Source organism: Oncorhynchus masou, chromosome 24 (genome assembly GCF_036934945.1).
Source record: "Oncorhynchus masou masou isolate Uvic2021 chromosome 24, UVic_Omas_1.1, whole genome shotgun sequence".
Classification (NCBI taxonomy): Eukaryota; Metazoa; Chordata; class Actinopteri; order Salmoniformes; family Salmonidae; genus Oncorhynchus; species Oncorhynchus masou.
The window spans coordinates 80,971,828-80,994,670 of NC_088235.1; the positions used below are offsets into that span (position 1 = coordinate 80,971,828).

At 42.7% G+C, this 22,843-nt stretch overlaps 1 protein-coding gene across 4 annotated transcripts in view; it reads right to left on the reverse strand.

The window, feature by feature from the left end:
* LOC135512790 (RNA polymerase II elongation factor ELL-like) overlaps positions 1–22,843 on the reverse strand; it is a 43,559-nt gene that overhangs the window by 11,604 nt on the left and 9,112 nt on the right. Inside the window, exons 1-4 of one of the 4 annotated variants that reach the window (XM_064935166.1) lie at positions 19,815–19,976; positions 7,699–7,743; positions 1,183–1,304; positions 248–411 (exon numbers count right to left, since the gene is read on the reverse strand). In XM_064935166.1, the coding sequence (XP_064791238.1) occupies positions 248–411; positions 1,183–1,304; positions 7,699–7,743; positions 19,815–19,961 (478 nt within the window). In that variant the 5' untranslated portion in view covers positions 19,962–19,976. Of the gene's footprint in view, positions 1–247; positions 412–1,182; positions 1,305–7,698; positions 7,744–19,814; positions 19,985–22,843 lie in introns of those variants that run through there. The other 3 variants (XM_064935167.1, XM_064935169.1, XM_064935170.1) reach the window with 3 other exon arrangements.

Consider the following 22,843-nt stretch of genomic DNA (forward strand, 5'->3'; position numbering starts at 1 on the left):
CCTGGTGTGCTCCACACCCTGATATGAGACGGTTTACCAGGGAGCGGCATTCGCATGAAAATGTCCCTCCCCCTGAGTCAGCATTCACTCACCCTGGATGTAAACAGACATGCGGAAACATCTCAAGAAATAAACTTGATAAATCATGTATGCATCCATCCGAGACTAGGGCTAAATTAGTAGCTCATGGTTTTGACTGATTTGGGTGTGACCACAGCTCAGTGTAGACAATGCCTAAGGGCCTTACCCACGTATCTCCCCCCAGGCTTGATGACGATTGCACCCCTGCTGCGGGTCTCCTCCTCTGCCTGAGCCATGCTTTGCCTGGCCTTCTGGTAAGAGTCGTCCGTGGCACACACCGTGATCTTGTCCTGGATTCCACCCAAGCAGTCCAGCTGAATGCTCCCCTCACTGAGACAACACATAGGAGAAAGGTCAAGTAAGTGACCCCCTACCCTTGCTACCACTGAAGGAAAAACACTTAGGTGAAACACTGTACTGCCTATAAATACTAGTAAGGAAGTACATTCAGTAAACGTTTTATGCCCAACACTCCTAGCCGGGTTAATATTCATGACATACCACTGCCTTGAGGGCATTATAACTTGATACTCTATTCAACAGTGGATTCACACATTAACAAACCAACGTTGCATTAAATCCTCATCATTCCTGGTTTAGACTTGGTTTCCTCCTTTAATTCCTCCTAACTTTGATGATGGTTTGGCAGAGGATGAAATAAAGTTGGCAGCTCTGCCTCTGGTTTATATTGGAATTAGGGGCTCATAAGCATCCAGGGTGATGGGTGATCTCCAGCCAAACACATCTCATTAGAAATGGTTGAGGACATGATAGGTGTTAAAACACCAGACAGTCAGAGCCGAGACTTAGTTCCTCTCCTTACGTCAATACGCAAACATCTGACTCAATTCAATACATCTGCACAACATTGTTCTTCAATCAGACTCCAGAGGCAGATAGTACTCTCCTAAAAACAATCCTGTTCAGCTCTTAACTATGTTAACAAACTCCTCCGCATGGGGCCATGGTACAGAAGCTTCAATCCAAAACAGAACTCTTTAAAAGGGTGTTAAATGTACATATAATGTGTGAATGAGTGACGAATGTGTGCATGTGTTATGTCAAAGAGGGGATGAGGCCAGTTCCTCTGTGGTCCCTCACCTGGTGATGTACTGTTGGATGCAGTCAAAGCTGCCCTGTGGGTTGTCTCTACCCACATTGGACAAGTAGAAAGTAAACAGTCGCAGCTCATTCGGATTTTCCGACCACGGTATTGAGATTTTCTGTGGACAGAGAAAATAATAAATCAAATGGTTAACATCCTTCCCTGAGAGTGCATTTAATGATAAATATAGGAAAGGTCATCCATAATCTGTTACAATCAATACATCAACCAGCTTGTGACCGATTTAGAGAATTATTCATACAGCAGTTTGCCGAATCTCTCACTGCCCTCCATATACAGTAAAACCACTTATGATGTGTGTGGAGTACAGTAGGTCTCCAATAGGGGAACCATATCAGCTTTAGAAATTAAACTACAAATATCTGCAAAGCCCTAAATGCTGGTTGACCCACTAAGCATGCCCCAGGCCCATCTGGTGTTCTGACAAGTAATGCTTTGACTTTATTCACTGAACTTGTCCCCTGGGTGACTTCTTCAGATACAGTAAAATCACTCACCACCCCGTCACATATGAGCCAGTAACTGACAAAATAAAAGAAAACACTTTAGGAAGACCTCTTCCCATGACAGACTGACAAGGTGAAAGCTATGATCCCATAGATGTTACATAGTAAATCTAAGGCTGTCCGACTAAAAAGGACCGGTCAAAATTTTAGAACCAGTATTTTTCCATAGACATGTTTTAATCAAATCAACTATATGTAGGCTACTGAGTTTGTCTGTTTTATGCACGCTGTGAATAAATAAGACAATTCATTAATTTTACCTTAATTTAACTAGGCAAGCCAGTTTAGAACGAATTCTTATTTTCAATGACAGCCTAGGAACAGTGGGTTAACTGTCATGTTCAGGGGCAGAATTACAGATTTTGACCTTGTCAGCTCGGGGATTCGATCTTGCAACTTTCCGGTTAGTGGTCCAACATGCTAACCACAAGGGTACTTGCCACCCCAAGAGTGAGCCTGAGATCAAACTAGTCTAACCAAAAAAACAAAACAAAAAAAAAGGTCCCAGCGACATGCCGAGAAGACGATCAAACTTACACTATCTAGAGGAAGTAAAAGACGTAACATCGGTGCCCAAGACCCATAACTCATGGTACCTTGACATGAATGGGGTATGGCAGCCGACAACCATACAGAGTTACACTTCTTTCATTAAAAAACAAGAAACTGCTGTTGCAGTGGGCTAAGGAATGAAAACACTGGACGCCGGAGAACTGGAAAAACATGGCTTGGTCTGATGAATACCGGTTCCTTCTGTTTCACGCTGATGGGAGGACTAGGGTATTGAGAAATCCATAAGTACATGTATCCATCATGCCGTGTGTCAACGTCGCAGGCTTTTGGTGGTGTTAGATGTGTTTTCATGGCACACATTGTGCCCATTGATAAGTGGAGCAACGTTTGACTGCCACAGGATAGCGGAACATTGCATCCATCTGGGAATTAATTTTTTCAGCAGGGTAACTTCCCCATGCCACAAGGCTAACATTGTCAGGAATGGTTCCATGAACATGACAGTGAATTCAGCTTACTGCAGTAGCCTTCCCAGTCACCAGATCTCAATCCAACTGAGCATCTGTGGGATGAGATGGAACAAGCTAGTCAGAGTAGAGATCCACTACCAGCCAACTTGACAACTGCGGAAACATTGGAGTCAACGTTGGCCAGCATGTGGAATGGTTGACACATTGTAGGGTCCATGCCCCGACGAATTGAGGCTGTTGAGGGCAAATGGGGGTTTAACTCCATATTAGCAAGGTGTTAATGTTTTGTACATTGTGTATATTTCAAGCTTCCACAAGTGTGGTTCCTAAGTTAATTAAGCAACTAACATCTAATTTTTCTTATAGTCATATATAAAAATTCCCAGTTGCCCATTATTTTGGCTGCCATGGCGAGAAGAGATCTTGGACTTCGAAAGAGTGGTTTCAAAGGAGCATAGGGGATTTCAAGTGTGTGTCTCACCAGATCGCAACCCAATTGAACACTTATGGGATACTCTGGAACAGCGCCTGAGACTGAAGGGTGTTGTATCCTTCCAGAGTTCCAGACACTTGTAGAATCTGTGCCATTGAAGCTGTGCTACTATTTTGGAAGTTGCCTGTATGTGTACTAAACAAACAAATGTGCAGAATAGGTATGCGTGTCATTCATTCCGCATGGTGGCACTGTGGGATGAGTAACAGGGTGAGGCTTCAAGCTAATACAGGGGTGCACGGCTTCAAGCTAATACAGGGGTGCATGGCCGAGCTAGGTTAGCCCACATGTTCCGTGCTGTAACATTCTTAGTAAATGCAAATACACAGCCAGCTCGATGTAACCCAGTCTCACCCCCCACCCCACCCTTAAGACAATTGCTCTGCCGTGCCAACATTACAGGTGTTACTTCTAGGCAAACTTGGAAATGACTACCGCCCAGCGCTGAGGTTCAGATTCATCTAATGACAGGGGCCACAGACTTTTTTTTTTAAAGAGGGAAAATTTGTAAAATGCAAGCAGCAACAAGAAAATACCAATATTCATTTAGACAGGTGTTGCTGAGCTGTCAGAGTCCCGTATCTAGGACACAAACACCACAATCTTAGAGAAACAGTGAGTAGGCTAAACTGGCATTAACCTAGAGTCGATGTCCACGCCCCCATGGAAATTAATTAGCATAAGCAAATATCTGTTTAATCTAGAGATGTTTTTGCATGGGCTGAGTCTCAAATCGACCGCCCGCATCTGCAGTGGAAGGTAGCAGAGCTACAGTGGTGTCAGACCAGGAGACATCCCGAAAACCGGGTCGACACAAAAACATTCTTTAGCTTCCAAAAGGTTTGGCCGACAAACTAATAGGACTCAAACAATACGAACTCCACAAGATTCGTCTGAAGTTGGTACCACCACGACCACCTTCTGTCTGAAGTGTCCTAACAGTTTGGGCTACACACTAATGACACCATCGAAAGGTAAGATTCTCAAACACGTTTTTTCTCTAGGATGCCCACAAGCCTCGTCTGAAGGTAGCGCGGTACAAGTTAAAACAAATAATGGAAGTACTAGTGTAAAAAAATCCCTTCTGATATAGGACAGACCCTTCAAAACATCCTTTTTTATAGATATTTTGACCATCTGTTTTGCCACATATGAATAATGCTTTTCTATGGGCTAATAGCAGTTAGGCCAAATTCAAACAAATCATTTTTATACTAAAATTCCAAATCAGAGGTAAATTATCCTTGGAATGACAATCTTAAAACAATTCCATATGTTAGTTTAGGGTGGGTTCGTAAATTCAATCTGGAGTGACAGTGTGTGCTCAGAGTGCGTTCTGGGCGTTCATAAATTCAGACCGTTGTCAGATTATCCGTTCTTAAATTCAGAGCATTGAGCGCACACTGGAGCAGGGTTGATCTGAGCTTTCTGACCCCACAATGGCAGTCAAGTATCCAAGGCAACTGGCTAACGTTGACAAGCTTGATAGCTACTTCGACACAAAATGAGAGAACACCTCACTGACCATTTTACTTGCCCTAGCAGAGCTGGTTAGGCTGTTTTCAAGTTATCCAGACTGTGCGGCTGAAAATTGTATTATGCTTTTTTGCCAACGTTTACTGACAGTCCATTTTCAATGGGTGTGGAGCGTTCGTAAATTAATCGATTCTGCAAATTTCCAAACACACCCTTAGTAGAAACCAGGCCCCTTAGACCTTGGTGGTGAATGAACAGACATAAGCGTCCCTCTTCCACTACATAGGAACAGATAAATCAACAAATTTCCTAATTTGATCCTGGACTTATGCTTGCTGGGAGAGGAGTGAGGCAGGGCAAGGGCTGTGTTGGGGTAGTTGGCTGGCAGACAGACCCCTGGCGGCTCCCTGCAGTGTTGGAGATCAGTGATTCACTCGGCTCTGTTTACCCAAGGTCCCAACACATGTGAAGCCTGCAGGTGGCCATCTATAAATAAACAGTGTCCCCGCCTTCCTGGGAGCCAAGGGCTCTGTTACGTGAGATGCTGAGCCTCCGCTTCAGTACAACCCTGCCTTACATGCTCCACATGAAGAGATCTAGCCTTTCACAGTGTCGAGTTATCAACGGATTGCCTTGTAAGTTTATATGAAACTCAATGGGATTAGCCCCATTTACTAAATGTCCAGTTGAGGTAGCCTGGATATTACATTAATCTTACGTCACAAGAACAAAACAAATACAGGAAAACAGTCATACTTCCGCACTCAAAGGTTCCGCTGAATGTTATCAACATTCACCGCTTCCTGTTAACTGAGGTGACTCTGCATATGTGCACACCATACACTTACGTTGAAATCTTCCTCAGCTGTAGGAGTATGTTACCCTCACACACACAAAACATATAATGGAAGTGTGTGTGTGTGTGTGTGTGTGTGTGTGTGTGTAACCCAAGATGACTAAGAGGGACTGGAACTCACGAAGGCAGAGGAGGGGTGAGTCAGTCTGACACTACAGGATGACAGAACCGGGCCTGACTAAGACTTCGCGTAACAGATGCCCTGTTCCCATTGCAGGCATGGGGCCAACCCAAGTATTGCTGCAGTAATAGGCTACTGGCTGAGCATACTGGCAGTTATGTACACTGGAACTTCACGTAGACATGTTACCACCAGGTGGTGACTGACAACCCTCTTTAAAAGCCTTGTTAATCCACAAAAACCAGTGCCCCTCCATAAAACCACTGCATCCAGCCAAACCAGAAAGTTTGGAAGCAGCCATCTCCCAGAGGAAATGCTAAAACAAAATAAATTATGCATTAACAAAACATGGAGCAAATGAAAAAATGAAAAAATGGGAGCATGGAAAGAGGGGAAGTTCATCCTCAACAAAAAGCTGAATGAACGGCACACTCCGGTGTACTCTCTGGCCCAGACACAGTCCCCCACCCTACCCCGCTAACATTTGAAAAGCAAGTGGATTTTAACAGCCATTTTCAACCCCCTTCTCCCCTCTTATTTTGCAAACAAAGCCTCTTTTCAGGCCGGGGGACTCGAGAGGACTGGCCCATCACAGCAGCTCCTCTGGTCTCATCCTCAGCACTATAATTAATGAAACTGCGGCAGGAGAGGCTGTGTAAAGCGGGGGGCCATCGTCGCTGGCACATACCGGTCCTCGCCAAATACACAGCCTGAGGAACACTGATACAAACAGGATGTTTACCTTTCCTGGCTGTTCTTTGAGCTGGTTCTATTATGCCACCCCTGACCCTGGAAGTGGCTGTGAATGAAAGCTCTGCCAATATGAATGAATGTTAATGTTATGGGACTCACGGAGCAGCCAACATCATTTAGCAGCTTTCCCCCCTCATTACCCTCTCTCATTAGCGTTCCAGTGAACTCTAAAAAGGTTCACACCCAGCCCAGCCATAACTCATCACGGAAAAACACCATCTTTTCTAACCCTCTGATCTCTCACGTTGATCGGACCAATTACTGATCCCTCTCCCAATACAAGCATCTGAAATGAGCCAGGGAGGAAAAATGCAGGCATCGGATGGAGATATACCACAATAAGAATAAATCAGCTGCTCCTTCAATACTCTGGCTTTATCAAATATTACAGACTGAGGGTTAAAGACATTCAAGAGAGAAGTTAAAAAGAACAATCCAATGGCCACAAACCTTTCTATAACCACTCACTGGATTGCTAGGACCCACCTTCCTTCTCTACATGCTACTGTTCAGGCAGCCCAGCTAGCTTTAGCTTATCTAGTCCTAAACAGTACTGATTAGACATAAGGCCTACCTAGCTTACCCATACCAATAAATTAGACACGTTAGCAAGATCTGAGGCACCGCTCCAGTTTAAGTTCTGGAGACCTCTGACACGATAACAAATATATTAATCTACACAGTAAACACCACAGGGTATAAGGCAAGACATGAAAACTGTTTGAAAAGTTTTACCTCTGACATTGAGTCTGCTCCACTGTGACCCACATTAGTAAGCTTTCGTTTGGTGGAGAAATGTTGGACTAGCAGAGCTAAATGTCTTGAATGCATACAATGCTGCTCATAATGAGAATGCAACAACGCTCACCTTAGTTTTTTTCTATTTTAATGCTACTGCAGAATGTATGGGTGAATTGTACAGGCTATTGCTGCTAGAACTGGAAGAGTGATGGGCTGGTCTGGGTCCTTGTCTATCAGATAGCTTTCCTTTCCCTCCACACTGGGAGGGGAACCACTACTCCAGGGCTGTGAGAACAATTATGCTCTTCCTGCTCAGTGCAGCCACCCTAAAATTACAGGAAAATCTAATCCTGCCAGTCACCTGCAGACAACAAATACATCTCACTGCAGTGACAGAGGCAATTTAGTCAGTGCCTGGTTATACACACAGGACAGTCACTGAGTTAATCATTCTTTACTGATGGGTGGTGCAAACTGAACATATAATTTGAAGACAGTGATCCCAATTTCACTCGGACAGATAGAAAATTAAAAGGTTTATAAAAACTACGAATGCACTTACCCCTTGGCTTCCAGTAAATCGTATCAGCGGTTGTGAAGACAGGCCCTGAGAGAGATGGACGAGAACAAATTAACAGTCACATTGAAAAATGATCATTCTGAACAAGTAAATTTAGCAGGTAAAACTTCATAGATCCTGCTTGGTGAGGAAATGTAGTGAACTGTTCAGTAAGGCCCATTCAAGTGACAGGCACACTGCACAAAGCACTGTGCAGTAGAGAAATCTAACCATCTCGAAATCACCATCGTATTACCCGTGTTATGAATCTTCAAAAAGTCTAGTCATACAAAAAGATTCATCTTGATAATCTAGCTAATGTCCTTTGAACATTATGATAGAACTAATATGTCAAGCAGCAACAGGTGAGGAAGTAGTCCCTTTATTTCCCATATGCATACTAACTCAGTGGATCACTGTCAGCATGAGCTTTTAAAAAGTCATTTTTGGATGAGGGGGTAACAGTCTGTATTTCACATCAAGCACTCAGATTGGAGTTCATTTTGGACCTGCCCCCGTGCAGTGGAAATTGCCTCGCAATGCCACGCCAAACTCTAAACGTTGAGGCCTTGCTATCGCTCAACCCATTAAACCATCCCTTTAGAGGGTGACAGGATTGAAATGCAAAGCAAGCAGCAGGCTATCAACTTCAAATCAGCAGAGCTTCCTCCTTTTCATATGTGTTCACCTATATACATACACAAGCAGACAGATACAGGCATATTCATCAGATAATCTGAACGCATAAAAAGCAGCATGCCAGTACCTGGGCAGTCATTTGTTTTATAGCACAGAGGCCATTCATTACAACAGCCAGTCAATCAGTATAGTGTTCAAGGTGCTGACATTTCTCAAAATATTTTTAGCTGTTAGCAGCCCCCAGATGAGGCTGATAAATTAAGTTGTGGGGTACAAACACGGTCAATAAAATCCTCTAGATTTTCGCAAAGCACACCCATAAAAATAAGACTAGCATTGAGCATAGCCTGATGAACATAGGCTTGGCCAGTATACCGGGGTATTTGGAACAAGCCACGGGAAGATTTTATAATACCGCCAAAACTATTTATTTTAAGCATTCAAATCTCTTTGAATATTTGTAGCTACTTTAAGTAAACACCTGCAGTCAACTTGTGCAATACATTAGGAGATAAACAACATTGCGCTCTTCATTTCATCTGTCACATTACGTACAGTAGCTTACTGTAGTCCCCAGTCACTGTTTACAAGCACACAATGACAAGATACCGGTGCCTTGTGAGTCACACGGTTGTGCAGCATGCGCCAGGTGATCTAATCACAGTATGAAGTTCACAACTAAAATGTTTGCCAGCTAGATATTTTAGAAATATTACATCCTAAATGCTCTGCAGTTGTACATTTGGTTTGCTAATTTAGTAGCTACTTATCTAGTTAAGTGGTTTGCTTCTTCCAAAAATCAAGCATTCGCTTGTTGACAGCAGAGAATCCCCTTCCTGGAACAAGAGCCTTGCTGGTTAAGTAGCGTTTGAGTTAAATTAGATCGTTTAGGTCAGACACGTACAAAATGTTGGCAATACCCTCATTAGCATTTAGTTAGCTTTGTCTAACGATTCCTTATTACAAGTATTCCCAAAGTGGGGTGGTAGAGGTTGACTGATTAAATAGGGCCAATATCAAGTTCATAATCTGATATCTAATTTTGGACACCGATTTTGCAGATTTTATTTTTTTACACCTTTATTTCACTAGGCAGGTTAACACATTCTTATTTTCAATGACGGTCTAGGAACGGTGGGTTAACTGCCTTCTTCAGGGTCAGAACGACAGATTTTTACCTTGTCAGCTCAAGGATTCAATCTTGCAACCTTACGGTTAACTAGTCCAAAGCTCTAACCACCTGCCTCACAAGAAGCCCGCCTGTTCCGCGAATGCAGTAAGAAGCCAAGGTAAGTTGCTAGCTAGCATTAAACTTAATCATAATCACTAGTTATAACTACACATGGTTGATGAGATACCTAGTTTAGCGTGTCCTGCGTTGCATATAATCGATGCGGTGTGCATTCGCGAAAAAGGACTGTCGTTGCTCCAACGTGTACCGAACCATAATCATCAATCCTTTCTCAAAATCAATACACAGAAGTATATATTTTTAAACCTGCATATTTAGCTAAAAGAAACCTTGGTTTGCAGGCAATATTAACCAGGTGAAATTGTGTCACTTCTCTTGCGTTCATTGCACGCAGAGTCGGGGTATATGCAACAGTTTGGGCCTCCTGGCTCGTTTACGAGATGATTGTTTCTGGATTCGACCATATTAATGACCTACGGCCCGCATTTCTGTGTGTTCTGTTATAATTAAGTCTGATTTGATAGAGCAGTCTGAGTGATGGTAGGCACCAGCAGGCTCATTAGCATTCATTCAAACAGCACTTTCGTGCGTTATGCCAACAGCTCTGCTGTTTATGACTTCAAGCCTATCAACTCCCGAGATTAGGCTGGTGTAACCGATGTGATGTGAAATGGCTAGCTAGTTAGCGGGATGCTAATAGCGTTTCAAACGTCACTCGCTCTGAAACTTGGAGTAGTTGTTCCCCTTGCTCTGCATGAGTAATGCTGCTTCGAGGGTGGCTGTTGTTGTTGTGTTCCTGGTTCGAGCCCAGGTAGGAGCATCCAAAGGTATACGAAATACAAATGCTAGAGAGAGAAATAGTCCTATAATTCCTATAATAATGACAACCTAAAACTTCTTAACTGGGAATATTGAAGACATGTTAAAATGAACCACCAGCTTTCATATGTTCTCCTGTTCTGAGCAAGGAACTTAAACATTAGCTTTCTTTCATGGCACATATTGCACTTACTTTCTTCAACACTTTGTTTGTGCATTATTTAAACCAAATTGAACATGTTTAATTTATTTGAGGCTAAATTGATTTTGTTGATGTATTATATTAAGTTAAAGTGTTGATTCAGTATTGTTGTAATTGTCATTATTACAAATAAATAAAATTTGACAGATTAACTCGGTATCGGCTTTTTTGTCCTCCAATAATCTGTATCGGCGCTGAAAAATCATAATCGGTCAACCTCTAATAGAGACCCATACCAGCTCTACTGGTAGAACTGTTACTACCAGCAATACTTCACCTGTTGACAGCAAGTTGTTCTGCCTCCACGAGCACAACCAACGCTAGCATCAGTAATTGTACATTTGTTGTTAGCCCAGCTAGCACGGACACTGACAGTTGTGAATCTGATGCAGCTGAAGAGCTACCCTCCCCTTACCCGGGAAAGCACCGAACAGACAGGACGTTGGACCATCGAAAAGGGGCAAATATTCTAAATACATTGATTTGGGGTTCACTTATATTGGGAGTTGTGCCTTTCCTTCCGTGTTGGTGCGCAAAAGTACTCAACTCAACGAAACCTTGACTCTTGCACAGACATTTTAGAAAAAAAATCATGCTAATTTGAAAAATAAGCCACGGGAGTTTGAGTGAGAATTAAGAGGACTTTCGAGTAGTAAGACTAAGTTGGCTGACGACAACGGGGGTAAGCCTGATCACCGACAACGATGAGACGACCTATAGGGAGGTCAAAGAACTGGCAGCGTGGTGCCAGGACAACAACCTCTCCCTCAATGCGAGTAAGACAAAGGAGCAGATCGTGGACTACAGGAAAAGACGTGCCGAACAGGCCACCATTAACATTGACGAGGCTGTAGTGGAGCAGGTTGTGAGCTTCAAGTTCCTTAGTGTCCACATCAACAAACTATCATGGTTCAAACATACCAAGACAGTCGTGAAGAGGGCACAAAAAAAAAAAAAAACTTATTCCCCCTCAGGAGACTGAAAAGATTTGGCATGGGTTCCTAGATCATCAAAAGGTTGTACAGCTGCACCATCGACAGCATCCTGACCGGTTGCATCACCACCTGGTATGGCAACTACTCAGCATCTGACCATAAGGCATACATCACTGGGGCCAAGCTTCCTGCCATCCTGGACCTATATAATAGGTGGTGTCAGAGGAAAGCCCATAAAATTGTCAGACACTCCAGTCCAAGTTATAGAGTGTTCTCTGCTACCGCACAGCAAGATGCACCGGAGCGCAAAGTCTATGACCAGAATGCTCCTAAACAGCTTCTACCCCCAAGCGATTAGGCTGATGAACGATTCATTAATTGATTTGCTAAAATAAAAAACATATTATTAATAAGATGGGGCAAAAAGCATTGTATACTGTGAGCTACTGAATGGCTTCGACAGACAAGCCCCATACTATTGTGGAGGACTTAATTCTTCCTGCTGCCACAGATATGGCTGGGACAAAAAAGGCCAAAAGACTAGAGAAAGCCTTCATCAAACACTGATTCACGACACATCAATGACAAGGAGATGTTTAGAAACAATTACTGCGTCTATTATAAGCCAGTGAATCCTATGCGTTACAGCTGGATGAGTCAGACGGGGTGGGCCTGGCACAGCTCCTGGTATATGTCCGTTACGTTTATGGGTGGGTCAATTAAGGAAGACACCTTCCGCAAACCACTGGAAACCAAGACAACAGGAGAGGATATTTTGAAAGTACTGGACAATTCTGTGACATCAAATGGGCTTGTGGTTAATATGTGTTGGTATCTGTACTGATGGTGCAAAAGCCATGGACAGGGAGGCATAGTGGAGTGGTAACGCATGTGGAAGCAGTTGCCCCTGACGCCACTTGGGTACACTGCAGCATCTGAGAGGCTCTTGCTGCCAAGACAATGCCTGACAGCTTGAAAGACGTTTTGGACACCAAGACAATGCCTGACAGCTTGAAAGACGTTTTGGACACAAACAAAGTTAACCATTTTCACTGTAATGCAAGGCCGCCGAACTCTCGTGTATTTTCTGTACAACGCAATGATATGGGCAGCGACCATGTAATGCTTTTACAACATACTGAAGGGCGCTGGTTATCAAGGGGGAAAGTACTGTCATTTTTTAAAATTGAGAGACGAGTTTGAAGTTCTTTACAGACCATAGTTTTCACACGACTGGCCTATCTGGGTGATGTTTTTTCCCTCTCCTGAAGGATCTGAATCTAGGATTACAGGGAGTTTACATACACTTAGGTTGGAGGCATACCAACTCATTTTTTCAACCACTCCACACATTTGTTAAACTACAGTTTTGGCAAGTCAGTTAGGACATCTACTTTGTGCATGACATGTAATTTTTCCAAAAATTGTTTAGAGATTATTTCACTTAATCACAATTCCAGTAGGTCAGAGTTTTACATACACTAAATTGACTGTGCCTTTAACAGCTTGGAAAATTTCAGAATATTGTGTCATAGGCTAATTGACATCATTTGAGTCAATTTGAGGTGTACCTGTGGATGCATGTCAAGGCCTATAAAATTGTAGACTCCCACAAGTCTGGTTCATCCTTGGGAGCAATCCCCAAACGCCTGAAGGTACCACATTCATCTGTACAAACAATAGTACGCAAGTATAGACACCATGGGACCACACAACTGTCATACTGCTCAGGAAGGAGACGCGTTCTGTCTCCTAGAGATGAACGTACTCTGGTGCGAAAAGTGCAAATCAATCCCAGAACAGCAGCAAAGGACCATGTGAAGATGCTGGAGGAAACTGGTACAAAAGTATCTATACCCACAGTAAAATTAGTCCTATATTGACATAACCTGAAAGGCCGCTCTACAAGGAAGAAGCCACTTCTCCAAAACCGCCATAAAAAAGCCAGACTACAGTTTGCAACTGCACATGTGGACAAAGATTGTACTTTTTGGATGAATGTCCTCTGGTCTGATGAAACAAAGATCATACTTTTTGGCCTTAATGATCATCTTTATGTTTGGAGGATAAAGGGGGAGGCTTGCAAGCCGAAGAACAACTGTGAAGCACGGGGGTGGCAGCATCATGTTGTGGGGGTGCTTTGCTGAAGGAGGGACTGGTGCCCTTCACAAAATAGACAGCATCATGAGGAAGGGAAATTTTGTGGATATATTGAAGCAACATTTCAAGACATCAGTCAGGAAGTTTAAGCTTGGTCGCAAATGGGTCTTCCAAATGGACAATGACCCCAAGCATACTTCCAAATTTGTGGCAAAATGGCTTACAAACCTGACTCCGTTACACCAGCTCTGACAGGAGGAATGGGCCAAAATTCCCCCAACTTATTGTGGGAAGCTTGTGGAAGGCTAATCAAAATGTTTGACCCAAGTTAGACAATTTAAAGGCAATGCTACTAAATACTAATTGAGTGTAACTTCTGAAAGAAATAAAAGCTGAAGGTCATTCTCTACTATTATTCTCACATTTCACATTCTTAAAATTAAAGTGGTGATCCTATCTGACCTAAGAGGGATTTTTTTTTACTAGGCTTGAATGTCTGGAATTGTGAAAAACTCAGTTTAAAATGTAGTTGGCTAAGGCGTATGTAAACTTCCGACTTCAACTGTATATTCAACGTGCGGGACAAAACTGAGGCTGATTAAGAAGTTGGAGCTCTCCTCGGTCTGCATTAAGGACAACAGGTCTTTCCATCATTGTATGATTTGTGTACAAATGAGCTCAAGCTTATGGACAATGTCAAACGTGATATAGCAAACCACCCGAGTGACTTTGCTGTGCAATGACCCAGGTACTTTCCTGAAACGGATGACAAAAACAAATGGATTCATTACCCCTTTCATGCCCTGCCTCCAGTCCACTTACTGATATCTGAACAATTGAGCCTCAAATTGCAACAAGCAGTTCTGTGAAAATTGAATTTAAAATCAGAAGCCACTGTCAGATTTCTGGAATGAGCTGTGCTCAGAGTATCCTGCCTTGGCATATTGCACCGTTAAAGACAGATGCCCTTTGCAACCACGCACCTATGTGAAAGTGGATTCCCGGCCCTCACTAGCATGAAAACTAAATACAGGCACAGACTGTGTGGAAAATTATTTAAGACACCCTCTCCAATACAAACCAACATGGCAGAGTTATGTGCATCCTTTCAAGCACACCCTTCTCATTAACCTGTGGTGAGTTATTCACCATTTTCAATGAACAAAAGGTTCTATAAAATTATTTTTTATGCCCTTGTTCCTATTAGAGCTCGTTCTCACTTCACACGAGCCGGGTTGTGACAAAAGCTCACACTCATGAATACTAAATGTATCGTATAGTGTGTGGGGCAAGCTTACAGTGAAGGCAAAAAACAACATTTGAGAACGTGCTGACCCTGATGCTAGAAACGGTACGCAGCTGGAGGTTGAATGTTCGCTGAATGGGTACAGGACTATAAAAAGTTTAGGAACCACTGCCTTTGTACTTGTTGTAATGTGACGTTTTGGGGATTTTAATAATTTTTTTATAAATACAAGCAGTCAAATTGTGCACTAATAAATAATGCAGAACACGTTCATTTTGCCCGCTAGATAATTTATGATGAAGTCATGAAACCTACAACAGTTTTAGGCAGTCGTGCTTGTTTACAATTAAGCAAAATTAGCAAAATGTGAGCTTCGTGAGGTAAGTTACTCCTGCAGGGGAACTTAAGTGAGGTGATCAAGTTACACTTGAAATTCAATACTGATGTTTGCCAACTATATATCTCGTAAGTTAAGTTAATATGTGCCAAATACATTCTCTGCAGCTTGGGTTCTCTAACTTTAGCTAAGGGGCTAACGTTAACTTGCAAGATAAAGCATCTTGGTAACAGTAGCAGAGACAATCCCCTCCTGGATTAAGAACCCTGCTGTCTAATATTTGTTGTGTGTGCTGCAAACTGCATTTTGAGATAATTGCATAACTTTGAGCTGGGTTGCCTGTCCTAGTAGTAAATGATTGCCTGTGTTTGTTAGCATTTACATAACATCCGCTATGAAAATGTCTTAGTACTTGTCAGCATTCTGGTAAGTGATGTTTTATGGGCTTTTTTTTTTACTTAAAAAAAAAAAAAATAGCACCCCTTTTGTGCACTACTGGTAAAACTGTATATCCTGGGATAGCACTGGCACGGTATGGACATCTGGATACCACAATGTACCCAACAGCACAGTAAAATGATAAATGCATCATGATATAGGCAGACTTAAGAAATCAACATCATTTGTGTGAATAGGCATGAGAAATACTTCAAAAGCCTAATAGAACAATGAACAAAAAAACTTGATCAAATTCTTTAATGTTATGAGCAAAATAACGTTGGTAAACAAGTTGTACACAATCTTCCATCCAAAGCATGTGGGGTTTTGGAGCCCCATCAGTGTTATCATCCGTTCAACCTACAACAAAGCCTGACCGTATCTGAATGTGAGAGAAAAATAAGATTGAAGAACAAGTTCCCCTTTCCACCTTTGGTTAAGCTTTAAACCTATTACACAATGGTGTACACAACTACTGCTAAAGAAGCCATGGTAGCAGCACAGCAGACCGCTGGGCATGTGTCAGTGTATAGCCTACTCTATCCAAGTCAAGCAGACATAGCCATTAACATACCACTACCGAGTAAACTTTTGGTTGCATGGCAGACAAAGCACAAAAATTAATTCCACTAAGCAGTGCCAAGCTTCTATAAATCAGCCTGCCTATGTAATGAACAATATTCGGAGGGAAAATACTTGACGACAACTGACAAGCAAGAGGAAGTCCATCTGGTTTCCTTCCTCATTGACATGTCTGGAGCTCACGTGAACCATAAAGCGAGGCTAGCCTGCCCAGAGCAGCCTTTGGAAAGAGCAGGGTCGTGCTGCCACTGAGGGGATGCTGGCACTGCAGAACACCCAACCACTGACAGAGCCCTACAAAATGTGTTTTATTATGAGTCTGAGATATGATAAGTACATTTTTTACGTGCATTTATGCCCTTATTTTAGACACCATCTCTGCTATCTGAGCAGCTAACCGGTCCCTGGGAACCTTCAGACGAGTCTTGAGGCTTGTCAAGGCCCTAGAGCAAAACAGAGAACATGGTGTTCGTGAGAATCTCATCTTTCAAGAGGGTAGTTTGAGGGCCAAACCATTTGGACAGTGCTAGCATCCGATTTTGTGAGAAGACCAATTTTCGGGATGTCTCATGGTTTAACAAACACCGTTTTAGCTCTGCCACCTTTCACCACAGATGCATTAATATAGGCGGATTGAGACGCAGCTTGAACAAACGCATTTTTAATGTGGATTTTTAAAAATGTTAATTTGATTTTACACAGGGGCGTGACCATTGCAGGCTAAGGGTTAATGCAAGTGAGCACTAGCAAGAGACCATTGGTTCGCGATGTTTCTGTAGCGCTCCTGTGCTGTCCAGTCCTCTGGCAGTCTATGGGGGTGCCACAGGGTTCAATTCTCGGGCCGACTCTTTTCGCTGTGTATATATATCAATGATGTTGCTCTTGCTGCGGGCGATTCTCTGATCCACCTCTACGCAGACGACACCATTCTGTATACTTCTGGCCCTTCCTTGGACACTGTGCCATCTAACCTCCAAACGAGCTTCAATGCCATACAACACTCCTTCCGTAGCCTCCAACTGCTCTTAAATGCTAGTAAAATCAAATGCATGCTTTTCAACCGTTCGCTGCCTGCACACGCACGCCCGACTAGCATCACCACCCTGGATGGTTCCGACCTAGAATATGTGGACATCTATAAGTACCTAGGTGTCTGGCTCGACTAAACTCTCCTTCCAGACTCATACCAAACATCTCCAATCCAAAATCAAATCTAGAATTGGCTTCCTATTTCGCAACAAAGCCGCCTTCACTCACGCCGCCAAACTTAGCCTAGTAAAACTGACTATCCTACTGATCCTCGACAAAATAGCTTCCAATTCTCTACTCAGCAAACTGGATGCAGTTTATCACAGTGCCATCCATTTTGTTACTAAAGCACCTTATACCACCCACCACTGCGACCTGTATGCTCTAGTCGGCTGGCCCTCGCTACATATTCGTCACCAGACACACTGGCTCCAGGTCATCTACAAGTCCATGCTAGGTAAAGCTCCTCCTTACCTCAGTTCACTGGTCACGATGGCAACACCCACCCATAGCACGCGCTCCAGCAGGTGTATCTCACTGATCATCCCTAAAGCCAATACCCCATTTGGCCACCTTTCCTTCCAGTTCCCTGCTGCCTGTGACTGGAACGAATTGCAAAAAAAAAAAAAAAAAAAAAAAAAAAGCTGAAGTTGGAGACTCATCTCCCTCACCAACTTCAAACATCTGCTATCTGATCCCTGCAGCTGTACATACATAGTTCATCGGTAAATAGCCCACCCAATTTACCTACCTCATCCCCATACTGTTTATATTGATTTACTTTTCTGCTCTTTTGCACACCAGCATCTCTACCCGCACATGACCATCTGATCATGTATCACTCCAGTGTTAATCTGCTAAATTGTAATTATTCGCATACCTCCTCATGCCTTTTGCACACAATGTATATAGACTTTCTTTTTTCCCACTGTGTTATTGACTTGTTTACTCCATGTGTAACTCTTGTCTGTTCACACTGCTATGCTTTATCTTGGCCAGGTCTCATTTGTAAAATGAGAACTTGTTCTCAACTAGCCTACCTGGTTAAATAAAAAGGTGGAATTAAAATACCTGCTTAATTTGGCACGTGACAAATAAAATTAGATTTACAAAACAAATGGACACTGGATTTATGTCAATAGTCATGATCTCATTCTGCCAGGTTGGCATAGGTTACTTTGAAGTTGACATTTAATTAACGCTTTACGAAAAGCCTTTCCATCTACCAGAAGGTTATCATTAGCGTCGCTAACGGCTACACACAGGTTTCAGAAAGAGGCTAGAAAAGATGAAATCACTGATGCCTTTTCTTGTCATGATTAAGTTCCATACATTTAGTTGACTTCCTACTAAGTTCCATACATTTTATATTGTCGAATTCCGTTTTCATGTCTGGATTCTGTGATTGCGTCCACATTCTCCACAATGCAGATTTTATAGGGCCCTACTGAACACAGACACAGAGCTCACACACTGGCAGCTGAGAACATGGCACTGAACAGGGTAGCCCCTGGCATGCGTACTTTCCCATTAGTCATTTAATTATGTTTTTTAGTGTTCCAAGTCATGGGTGACTTTTGACACATCAAAAAGGTTCAGGTTCTGCCTTTGCCACATCCTTATGAGAATGAGGTGCTAACTTGAACAAACTATGTGGTGAATGCAGATTCAGTGCAAATTGGGCATAAAGACGACGCACAAGGAATGTATTAAAACCAACACCCGTGGTCAGATTTGAGTGAATGATTTGGAATGTGTGATGCAATGTGAGAATTTAAATTTCACAAGTAACAATACCAAACAGTCATTGAAACAGGCACTTCATATTTCTAACCAACAGAATAGAGATCTTCTCCAATACAACCCCTCCCTTTCCGGACAAGAGATCCCCTCTGGTTTTACCTAGACGTGTGTGCTCAGGCCAACTAGCCAGCCAGACCTTTAATGGAGCCTGCACATTCAGTCCCCCTCACCACTGCAATGTAAAACAGAGCACCGAATTTAGCTCCCCCATCCCCCTCCACTGACAGAGTGCAACACTCAGCCTGTTCATTTGAATGGGCTGCTGACATGTCACTATTCTCTGGGACTGGAGCCCAGAATGTTCTACAGAGCTAACCTTAGGACAGAATGTGGCCCCTGACTAGGTCTGGGGCAATAGCAGTATTGCAATACTCGTTAGTGTTGCGGCAAGGAAACAAGAAAAACAAAGCACATTGAACTTCTTTAGGAAAACAGCCCCAATCATGGAAACAAAGATTACATGTGACGAGATGACATTTAATTTCCAAGCTATAGCACACAATATTTTACATACAGCAGGTTTTTAAAGGACCAAAATGTTCCCTGCTTTGTGTTTTAATTTTTGCCATACTGGTAAAGTCACAGCCCTAATTCTGACCTTGACTCAATGCCAGGGCCATGGAAGTTCACACAACACCAGAGAATGGCCACCATCTGGTGTCATGCAACAAAAGAGACAAATCTGATTGAGTCTCGGCCCAAGATTTTTACTTCCCGGGGAGTACCTTCGTAAGACAAAGACTGATAACACGAGTTTAGAATAGAGAGTTGAGCGATGGTGATCCTTCAACATTCACCTTTTGTTGGCACTTGAATGAGTGGTTTGGACACGGGGAAGTTATTGACCTGCAGACGAGTTGGCAAAGTGTCAGCTGTCTGAGTCTCGTGTTACCTGCATGCGAAGAGAAGACAGACATGCGGAGAAGACATATGCACAGACCCATTCCTGCCAAAGCGAAAGCACAATGTTTTCACTGGTGCTTTCACCTTTTAACATTAGGGGTACATTCTATTTGGATTACAGTCCTGCAATAGAAGAGACAATAATAGTTAGTCTTAATCCCCATCCACATGAACCTGCCTGTAACAAGACTAGCATGTCATGTGTCAGGTCGGTCAGAGAGCTACTCCTAAAACATGGCAGGCCTCAATGTTAACCAAATAAACATCCCAATAGATAACAGTGTAGTGGTGCATTTCCCTCATCTCTCTGGGGAGATATTTGCACTACTATAAAACACTGGTTTAAAGCTTAAACTCAATGTAACAAACGCTCACAAATCAATGAGAGTCATTGTGTTGGCTTATTTGGAATCATGTCAAGGAGTCTGCACACGTCTTTGAAACAAAAATGTACTACTTTACATAAAACTGCTTAATGTATTAAACCACATAGGCCTAAAACAGCTTAAATTAATGATTGACAGAAGAGGCCGTTTCCACATGGATAGATATGAATATTTTTTCATGTACCAGTGACGTTTGAAAATAGTGACGACATAACACTATTGTTCCACTCTTTAAAACGAAATCAAAATACTACGAGGTTAGGCTAGTTTGCAACAGCTGTCTGTAGAGGAACTGAGCAATCAAATTCCTTAGAAGGAAAATTTCAGTCGGAAAGTGAAATGTCTATGAAGCTTCTACAAACTGCAAAAATTGGAACTTGAGATACATACACCTTACTTAGAACTATGAAAAATCTCAATGCATTAAAAAGGAACTCTTTGCTGGGAGTTCCAGTTGTAGGTTGAAGTGGGGAAGAGTATTCATGATGTGACATAACGGATTCTGCGTTTTTCTGGCAGAAAAGGACAGACAACACAGATCTAAAATTATTCTTATTGGAAAAACTACTCGGCGTCAGTCAGAGTTTGCTCCAAATCATGAATGTAAAAGGACTAATTTTGTGTTTCAGTTGCACTTCTCTGGGTCAGAAATCTCTGCTTTCGTCTTGACCAATCAAATTCTCCATTCACGAACAGGCTTTAATCACCATACAGCGCTCTGACTGGTGTACACTTCTCTGGTACTTGTTTCTCTCTGGCAGCAAGTTAAACTCAATGTTCAACAACTCATCGTTCAACACAATAGTCAAGTACAAAAGCATCACTAAGCTCAGGACCTTGGGACTGAACACATTCCTCTGCAACTGGATCCTACACTTCTTGACAGGTTGCCCCCGGCGGTGAGGGTAGTCAACACCTCAACACTGACCCTCAACACAGGGGACCCTCAAGGTTGTGTGCTTATCAGCACAAGTCAAATTACCCACATAATACCATCCAATTATGGGACATTAACTAACCTGTAACAAAGGAACTAAAAGTAATGACATGTTGTTATGAGGCTCAGGATCCCCCTGAATTGTCCAGGACTCATCTGTGAGGTCAGAGGGTAGTGGAACAGAGATGTTCCCACGTGGGCCCAGGGCCTCAGACATGGTGTTAAGATCCAACAACCGCATCAGACCAGCTGTCAGCAGGACAGGACATTATCTGGGGCAGCTCCCAACACTTGACTACTGGGTCATTTGTCTTTTACAGTGCAATGACTAGACACGAGACATAGCAAGAATGCAGGTTAGGTCTGCTCTGTACACATTGACACCAGGCCGTCTAGTGTGACTTGCCCACGGCAGTCATATGGCTGTGGTTATGGTCTCGCTAGGGTCCCATTCGTTCTGTTCAAACTGGGGAGTCAGCATTCCTTAAATATCCATGGCACCAGGGCTGGCTGACCAGCACGAAGCAACAAAATCTAGACCAGTCGCTGTTACTTCCCATAGGGTCGGACACCTTCCCTGTATGATCCCAGATGGCATGAGACAAACTTTCAAAGTGACATGAGTTTCAGACAATGCAAAATATGGACTACTGTTTAACAAATGGGCAAAAAGCAATAAGAAAGTAAATTCTATTTTGGCTTATATCAACTGACATGAGCACGATTGGGTGGAAACATGTCTTTATGAGGTTGGAATACACCATTTCCAGTGACAGCCAATTGAAGGCCTTCACTGGAGGCAACAAACGTGCATACTAAGTGAAGCAGCAGGTTGCCTAGTGGTTAGAGCGTTGGGCCAGTAACCGAAAGGTTGCAGGATTGTGTGCCCGAGCTGACAAGGCAAAAATCTGTCCTTCTGTCCACTGTACCACTAGGTCGCCATGGTAAATAAGAATTTGTTCTTAACTGACAACTAGTAAAATTAAAAAGCAGGAGAGAGGACAGCTCATTAAAGCTCAATCAGTCCCTTGTCTTTAGTGCCAAGGGGAAAAGCCAACACAGAGCATTAACATCTCTCCTTGAGCCCGCCAGCAAACTAAAAGGCTTTCCAATGACAAGATATGAGGCATCTCCTCTGCTTGTTTGTGAAGCTACTTGTAGCAAACATCTAAGCTTACGAGTAAGACTGGATCGCATGTGAGAAACATGTTTTTACTCAGCTTATCAATGAAAAACTGGTTAGAAATTATAAACTTCTCTTCTTCCTTTAATCATACGTAGAGCTCAATGCTGTGTAAGGAACGTAATGTGAAAATTAATTCTGCCTGCACAGAAGACAAGAATAACTTGGCCTTTACCTCATACATTGAAACCAAAAGGCTTTGGGCCAAAACAGTGTCAATCATCCCACAGAGGGACACCAAAAGTTAAACTCAATTTCTATCCATTTTGCTGAAATAGCCTATTGTAGGTGCAATCTTTAAGGTTTTGGCATGATTTCATACACTGGTTGCTTTTCTAAAAAAAGGTTACTGCTTTAGTAACTGGAGGCATCTGGCAGCAAAATATACTTTGATGAAAGGCAGTGTTTATTCAAATG